This window comes from Lampris incognitus, chromosome 6, assembly GCF_029633865.1.
Source record: "Lampris incognitus isolate fLamInc1 chromosome 6, fLamInc1.hap2, whole genome shotgun sequence".
NCBI classification, from domain to species: Eukaryota; Metazoa; Chordata; class Actinopteri; order Lampriformes; family Lampridae; genus Lampris; species Lampris incognitus.
The window spans coordinates 52545491-52554813 of NC_079216.1; the positions used below are offsets into that span (position 1 = coordinate 52545491).

General features: G+C 45.2%; 1 protein-coding gene across 1 annotated transcript; it reads right to left on the minus strand.

The window, feature by feature from the left end:
- Positions 1-637: 637 nt before the first annotated feature.
- LOC130114575 (fibroblast growth factor 4-like) lies at positions 638-8647 on the minus strand. The gene is made up of 3 exons (XM_056282437.1): positions 8314-8647; positions 4849-4952; positions 638-814 (listed from the first exon to the last, which is right to left on the minus strand). Exons 1-3 carry the CDS (start codon positions 8645-8647, stop codon positions 638-640), a joined length of 615 nt encoding a protein of 204 aa, XP_056138412.1.
- Positions 8648-9323: the final 676 nt, after the last annotated feature.

Here is a 9323-nt window from a genome sequence, read left to right on the forward strand (position 1 = left end):
TGAACAGAAGACCCCCGGAGTATAGGGCCAAATCTCTCGGCGGTGGCGATATTAAAGCCATAATGGCAGCTCGTGGTTTATGTTATGCAATTATTGATTCTTATCTGGCTGAAATTAATTATATCTGACATCATCATATAGTTAAGTCATATGTTGGAGGGCATTGCAATACATTTGCTGCCAACATGTCTTAGTTATAAAGTGGGGCCTGCACCATGGCACAAGTGGTGCAAGCTGGATACGTCTTCCTTAATTTCTAGGAAGTACAGTTCAATTCCCACTAACACCAACGATGCAAAATATGCAAACTTTTATGTTAATGTAAGCAGTTTGGATCCAAATTTACACCAAATGTCAAATGGTGATATGAATATCAATGACGTTATTAGTATTGGAGAAGGTGTGTATAACTTTGTCATGATTAGTGCCACTATAGTGTTCTTTGAACGTTCCCAAAAACCCAGATGCACCTTTAGCATCCAAGCTCTGGCATCGTTGCACTTCTTAGATTTACAATGAAAGCATCAGCTTGGTTCAGTATTATCCGACTAAACATTTTCTTGTATCTGTACATCATACTGTTCTGTCCTTGCTTTTTTGGCCCTACATTGAGCAGAATGGGGAGGGGCATTATGATCTATGTTCTGGGCAGGAAGTGTGTAACGCTCATGGCAGGTGTAACACGGTTTCCTCTCTTGGTTTTTCCTGTCTTGCTGAGGCCAATGTACATGCCGGGGTGGGCAGCCGACTCGTAAGCGTTGTAGTTGTTGGCCAGGAGACTCTCCTTAAACTTGCACTCTTCACTGAAATGGCCCTGGACGTGGAGAAAGAAGAAAGGAGACAAAGGACATAGAGAAAGGGAAAAGAGAGAGACCATGACAGTTAAAAGCAGTTAAAATACCAAACATTTTAGTATAAAAGTTTAGTTTGCATAAGTGTTTTGTTACTTTTGAAAGCCGCTTTATTTGTCATTGTACAGGTTACAATGCATGTGTTCTCTGCATTTAACCCATCATATTGTATAGGAGCAGTGGGAAGTTGCAGCAGCCGAGGACCAACTCCAGTTCTTCTTTCCATTGCCTTGCTCAGGGGCACAGACAGGAGTATTAACCCTAACATGCGTGTCTTTTTGATGGTGGAAAAACTAGGGCACATGGAGGAAACCCACGCAGACACGGGGAGAACATGCAAACCCCACACAGAAAGGACCTGGGACGGCCTGGGGTTCGAACCCAGGACCTTCTTGCTGTGAGGGGACAGTGCTAACCACTGGGCCACCGGGCCACAGATGTGGTACAGTTTCATAGTTAAAAACAGAAGAGTTACCTGTACTGGCAGGTAATACATAACATTCATACTCCACGTGCCTATCAGGCCGAATGATTTAAAACTGAGTTTTCACAGCTTGAGATAAAACATTAGGGCTGTTCCCTTTGTAAACTCAGTCTGCTTGACGCACACACTTGGGGCTTTGCACCAGCCTTTGCTGCTGTGTAGGAAAACAGGACATGGCTTTTTGCCAATTCATGTCTTCTGCGGTAAGGGATATTTCAGTTTTCAGGGTTTTCACTATATGTCCTACTTACGTAGAGTCTTTAACACACATATCAAACTTCTTTCACCATAGAGGAAGACAGATATGTGTCTTCTTCTGCTGTCGAAGAAAACGCATATGCGTGTGTGTGGGGGGGGCTAACAATATGTCTGTCGCCATCTTATAATGCTGTGATTGCAACTATTCCCCCATCCTCTGTGAATAGTACACATGGCCATTGTAACTCTAATTAATGGTCACGGCTATCTGCATATGAAACCGAAGGTTGGTTTCGGTGGCTATGCCACTGTAGTGTTGTTAAAGCTAGACTAACAAGTAAAACGTGTTAACGATGGGCTACAGAGAAGGTGTATTTCCCCTCTTTCGAGAGGAACTGATCCCAGTAGACACCCAATACCAAACTCACAATTCAGCATACCTTCAAACTACATGCACACATGTTAAAAAGGTATCTATGAGTTTGTCTGACTCTATGTACAGAGTATGTAGCAGGAGACCTAGCAAAAAGCACAGAAACAGAAATATCCCCTGAAGAACTGTGTTTACAAAAGGATGCCAAGTATCTCTATTTCTGTTTTGTTTGGGATAACGACACTAAAACATTAATTGGCGGTTTGCCCTTGCCCTGGGTATCTGCTAATCTCACATCAAACTTGGATAGAAGCTGCTATCTGGGATGTGGTGTGCATATAAAAGTAGACGTTTCATATCATAAAGTCAATGGGAGTCTTGAACATATTGCATAAAGAAGTGCCTGCAAATGCACATAAATCAGAGTCATTCATTCACTATCCAAACCACTTATCCCGCTCTCAGGGTCATGGGGATGCTGGAGCCTATACCAGCAGTCATTGGGCGGCAGGCGGGGAGACACCCTGGACAGGCCACCAGTCCATCACAAGGCCCACACACACACACACACACACACACACACACACACACACACACACACACACACACACACACACACACACACACACATTCACACCTAGGGACAATTTAGTTTGGTCAATTCACCTGACCTACATGTCTTTGGACTGTGGGAGAAAACCCATGCAGACATGGGGAGAACATGCAGACTCCACACAGATGATGACCCGGGATGACCCCAAAGATTGAACTACCTCGGGGCTCGAACCCAGGACCTTCTTGCTGTGAGGCGACCGTGTTATCCACTGCACCACCGTGCCGCCCAAAAAGATTTCTTAACAAACCCTAAACAGAATCGGGAGGACGTGTCTTGATTACCATATTTGTCACATGACAAATATGACTACGCATATTTTAAGAGGTGAGTTCGAATCCAGTTGCAAGTGATTTGGGTCGATTTCACACCTACAGTATACAAATAGACTAGTAGTGACTGGAATATTGTGGCTTGTAAACACCTTATCTGGTCTTTTATGTTGTCCATGCAAGCTTTATTTTACACAGTGTTACGGCGACAGTTTGGCCAAAACATCAAATCATGGTGGCAATCCATGGAGATCCTAGGGGCCCCACTTGCAGGGTGACTGAGATATACAGTGTATCCGGAAAGTATTCACACCCCCTCACTTTCCCCACAGCCTTATTCCAAAATGGATTAAATTCCTTTTTGTTCTCATCAATCTACACACAATACCCCAAAATGACAAAGTGAAAAAGGTTTTGTAGAAATTTTTGCAAATTTATTAAAACTAAAAAACTAAAATATTGAATGTACATAAGTATTCACACCCTTTGCTATGACACTCAAAATTGAGCTCAGGTTCATCCTGTTTCCACTGATCATCCTTGAGATGTTTCTACATCTTGATTGGAGTCCACCTGTAGTAAATTTAATGGATTGGACATGATTTGGAAAGGCACACACCTGTCTATATAAGGTCCCACTGTTGACAGTGCATGTCAGAGCAGAAACCAAGCCACAAAGTCAAAGGAATTGTCTGTGGACCTCCGAGACAGGATTGTATCGAGGCACAGATCTGGGGAAGGGTACAAAAAATTTTCTACAGCTTTGAAGGTCCCAAAGAGCACAGTGGTCTCCATCATTCATAAATGGAAGAAGTTTGGATCCACCAGGACTCTTCCTAGAGCTGGCCACCCAGCCAAACTGAGCAATCGGGGGGGAAGGGCCTTGGTCAGGGAGGTGACCAAGAACCCGATGGTCACTCTGACAGAGCTCCAGCGTTCCTCTGTGGAGATTGGAGAACCTTCCAGAAGGACAACCATCTCTGCAGCACGCCACCAATCAGGCCTTTATGGTAGAGTGGCCAGACGGAAGCCTCTGCTCAGTAAAAGGCACATGACAGCCCGCTTGGAGTTTGCCAGAAAGCACCTAAAGGACTCTCAGACCATGAGAAACAAGATTCTCTGGTCTGATGAAACCAAGATTGAACTCTTTGGCCTGAATGCCAAACGTCACGTCTGGAGGAAACCAGGCACCTCTCATCACCTTGCTAATACCATCCCTACAGTGAAGCATGGTGGTGGCAGCATCACGCTGTGGGGATGTTCTTCAGCGGCAGGAACTGGGAGACTAGTCAGGATCGAGGGAAAGATGAATGGAGCAAAGTACAGAGAGGTCCTTGATGAAAACCTGCTCCAGAGCGCTCAGGACCTCAGACTGGGGCGAAGGTTTACCTTTCAACACGACAACGACCCTAAGCACACAGCCAAGACAACGAAGGAGTGGCTTCGGGACAAGTCTGTGAATGTCCTTGAGTGGCTCAGCCAGAGCCCAGACTTGAACCCCACTGAACATCTCTGGAAAGACCTGAAAATAGCTGTGCAGCGACACTCCCCATCTAACCTTACAGAGCTCGAGAGGATCTGCAGAGAAGAATGGGAGAAATACCCCAAATATAGGTGTGCCAAGCTTGTAGCTTCATACCCAAGAAGACTTGAGGCTGTAATCGCTGCCAAGGGTGCCTCAACCAAGTACTGAGTAAAGGGTGGGAATACTTATGTACATGCAATATTTCAGTTTTTTATTTTTAATAAATTTACAAAAAATTCTACAAAACCTTTTTCACTTCGTCATTATGGGGTACTGTGTGTAGATTGATGAGAAACAAAAGGAATGTAATCTGTTTTGGAATAAGGCTGTAACATAACAAAATGTGGGGAAAGTGAAGGGGTGTGAATACTTTCCGGATGCACTGTATATGTGTCTCTTTGGTAAGGAAAGGTGTTATATTGGGTATATATATATATATATATTACTCAAGTCGGCCGTTTGGTTCATGTAAAAGAATGCATGGTTCTTTACGATAAGACTTCAGATTTACAAGTGTTGAACCAGCTCTTACCGAGCCATAGAGTTTCCCCTTGTTGCTCATAGCAATAAAGAGACCGCTCCTCACACCGAAAAGGCTCACCACTCCTCGCTCCACGGGGGAGATTTCTAGAAGACCTAGGATGAAAAGAAAGACAGTAATTATCAACAAAATACTGCGGAATAAATGCACACTGAAAGACCTCTTGCTGGAAGAAAACAACGCTTAAGACCTGGATCGGCATGAGATAGGTCTGCAGATTAACACATGCACAAATCAATGTACTATATAATTGTTAAGCTGCAAAAAATAAGGGCTGATAAAGTCTAATGGCCTCATTACTTTAGGGTATTTCTGGCAAAACAAGAGCAAAGTTATGTCCACTGGAGCTGGAGGTTTGGGCAGCAGGCAAACTGCAGAGGTTCACTGTTAAAGAGGAGCCATGTCTTGGCTGCATGTAAAAAAAAAAAGACCAACAAGGTGAACGACTTGGACATCAGAAGCCAATATTGATGAGGTAAAAACAAAACAAAATAAAACAAAACAAAACACCATGTTGTCCGGAGGTGACAAACCAAAGATCACCAGAAGCAAAGACTCAAAATGCTGATGGCAGAGGTCCTGTGGAGGAGGAACATTCACCCAGTAGAAAGTTGAACAGTCGCTGATTGACCGCCCTGCAGGGCACCAGAGGTCAGACATCGATGTTTTATACATTGCAGGGGTTGCTTTAGTGACTATTTACTTTTTGTTATGGATGACAATTGGAGCCAATGCCGGGATCTTATTTTAAGACAACCACAAGGCCTCGCTGCATACCTGGAGGTTAACAGTACAGGGCAATGCAACAGAGACTAACTGTAATGGATGTGGTAATAAAGCCAGTATGGCAGGTTGGGTTATATCAGGGTCACACTACAGACACCAGAGGCCGATAACTACAAAAGGTTCCCAGCTACACGTCATTTATATTTGACATTTACAAGGACCTTCAGCTGCTTTTTCCAGCTCTGACTTTATTGATTTCTCTCTTTATTGCTATTACTTCTCCTAGAGTAATATTTGAACTGAATAAAGTTATTTCCAATTCAAAAACATATTTTGGTCTCACGGTGGCGCCGTACTAGCTGTTCACACATGTCCGGTGTTGGTGACCCTGATTTTAAAGTGACACCTTTCAGACACATGTAGACTGAGCTTGGTTTACTACTATAGCCAGACAGGAGTTGGTCTGCCGCCACAGTATGCACGACATCTGTATGGCAGGAAATAGTATAGGAGTTTATATCAAAGTTAAGATTTCAATGTGATGGTACAGAAGAAATAAGACACCTAGGATGTTTAGCGGGCTGTTACTGAAGGCAACACATTGATGAAACCCTACAGGAGCTTTATTATTTCTGCTTCTTCTGCTTCTGCTTCTGCTTCTGCCTCTTCTGCTTCTTCTTCTTCTTCTGCTTCTTCATCTTCTTCTTCTTCATTTCTTCTTATTAACACTTCTCCTCCATTAACTTTTGAGCTAGAGCCACAAAACCCGCCCAACTTAAAGGCCTCTGTTTGGGCGATGTTGATTGTGTGTATATGACCGATATCTCCCTCCATCCCTCCATTTCATCCCTTCTTTCCACTCAATTTTTACCACTGACTCGACATTGGACCTTCTTACTGGCCCCCACGCACGTCACGCTAGACAGTGACCAAACTTGCTGTGATGATAAAGACCCCGGCCCACATGTGGACTTCTTATTTTCACCATAAATCCCTTTTTTTTCCATCTCTCACTTTCTTTTCAGCCTGCTTTTCTTCCATTCATTTTTCAAAAGTCTAGAAATGTACTTTGTAATTCATATTGTGTGTGTGTGTGTGTGTGTGTGTGTGTGTGTGTAAGTTAGTCCCTAAGCTATCAAGGCAGTGTAATGCGGAGCAGCTTGTCATGCCTGGAGGACACAGGGGGTTCAAATTAAAACAGTATATTTGAAGAAGAGATCACCTTTACACTTTGCCAGACCACGTGAAGCCAAAGAAAGATAACAGGAAAACATGGGGAAGAGGAGATGAAGACAGCAAAAGGCAAAGGACACAAGTCGAAGTGGAGAGCAGACGTGGGTGTTGTCTGGACTCGGGTTCCCAGTGCGAACCGGCAGCCGTGTGAGCCGCGGTGGACAGGTTGTTGTGTCTGTCAGGTTCAGCGTTACAGATAAAAAGCCGCTCTCATGGCACTGGGGGCCGTTCTGGAGAACAAAACCGGCATGCTTCCTCTCAGAGAGACTAATATAAAGGCTATGGACGGGATACTGCCCATACGGGCTTTGCGGTTCATCTTTGCTAATCTGCATGGCCCCAGCAGTAAAGCTGTGACTTGTAGGGAGATGTGGGTGCTTTTCGGCCAACAGTGATAAAATCGTTAGTATTTTGATGGGGAAATTTGTGACATGAGAAGAAAAAATAAATAAATCATGAAACGTTGACACACCAGGATAAGTATCTCATCTCATGTGCTCAGTTCTGTTGGAAATGTTGGGTGTGGTAAAACCAAACTACAGATGACTGCAGCTGATAGCCCACAGTTGTCATCAAAACCCTCAGATCTTGTTATTATACTGGTGCGTCCTGACACCAATGAACCGTGCCCAGGGCCCTGCAGGCTTTACAACAGACAGTGACAGCAGGGTCTACTGCCATGCCCCCCCCTCTTTCCCCTGGCCACCGCCTCTCCAAGACCAAAAAAAAGAAGAAGAAAAAATCCTGTTCGAAGCAATCTGTCTCCTCTTCAGTGTCAACATTCACCACATGGAAAAACATGCAAACATGCACATGCATGAAGGTTTAAAGGAGGTGAAATGATGACTGGCTGTGCAGACACGCCGCATCACTTCAACGTTCAGTTGGAATAAGAAAAGACACGGAAGTGCTGAAAGGGTGCAGAAATCAGCTAAACCCTCCACGAATTGAGAAGAGATAGGTGATGGGGGTGCACAGCTCATACCCGTAGGTGTGCGTACAATCCCCATTGGGGGAAAAAGTGTCAAACCCTGACACTGATAAAGGTGTCCAAATCACCTGAGACAGTTAGGCTATGGCAGACTTCACTTTTAAAATGAGCAGCATGGCTGGATAAACACATTCAATAGCAGTGCTGTATATCATATGAACATCAGCAACCTTTATGTAGAATTCACTACAAATCATTAAAGTTTCCAAAAACAGGTCTGTAGTCAGCCTAAAAAGGATAGGCATTTTTGTTTTTCTCTCTCCTCTCAAAAAGCGGAGCTTTGTAAGGATGCATGATGACATGATCCAGGAATACGTCATACTTTATAGTCATAAACTTGTAATTTAGCGGAGGGATGAACACCTCATGAATATTTCAGGCTTATAATAAACACCATATGATAATGAGCATGTGCTATAGGCGCTCACACTTAGGTGAGGCTGTGGGTGTCGGCGTGCACCCCCCCCCCCCATGCAGGACCAGGCGAGGGAAACAAGGTCGCTTACTGTATCGGTCCTCGCTGTGCACGCCGGTGATCTTCCCGTCCGGCAGGACCTGGATGTGGAAGCCGATGCCCACGTTACAGTAGAGCCTCCTGAGTCTCTTAATCCCCATCAGGTAGTCTCCGTCCCCGGCCACGTCGTCCCTCTTGTCCCAGGCGGAGCTCCCGGCGCGGCCCGGCGCGTCCCGGTGCGGCCGGCCGCTCTCCACGCTGCCGTTGGTCTTCACGCTCCTCCAGCTGATGAACGGCACGCGAGCGGAGGAGCCGCACAGGAGGAGTCCGTACAGGAGGAAAGGGAGCAGGTACGTGTGGAGCGACATCTCCTGCTTACCACTCATCCCGCTCCAATAACAGCGATAACGATAGTAACAACAATAGTAATAACAATAGTAATAATATTAATAATAGTAATAATAATAATAACGGCAGAACTAGTGTTTATTTGAACGAATCAAAATCTTTTGAAAGTTGTGTGACGGACTCCGGATCTGAGACACGTGCCTCAGACCGAACGGTAGGTAGGACGTAACCAGATGGTCCAAAGAAGCGTATATATGCCTATGGTCGCCAAACGTACGGAAAAGTAGGAATCGAACCAAAAGCGTGTGGTCGGTGGGACGGGGGTGGGGGTGGGGGTGGGGGGGTTACACTACTCTCGCAGTCTTGTCGGTTGTTGTCTCAGTGACGCAGCGAGCTTGTCCGTGGTCCATGTGTTGCACCGCTTAAATGAAACTTCGCCGGACTTTGCATGTCGTCCACGTGCAGCTCGCGCCGCCTTAGAATAAGCTTGATCGATGCCTTTTAGCCCAAATAATTGATGGGGGTAACACGAGACCGTTTTTTTTTTTGGTCAGCCTCGACGTAGCTGCGCGGCCGAAGCACTTTGATTCTTCTGGTACCGGACCTGCTGTCCCGGAGCATAGGTAGCCCACCAAAGCACGCATGTCCCCCTAGCAGCCACTTGCCATACTTATATGCTGACCCTATATCATTACATCACGCTGCCCGCTGTGA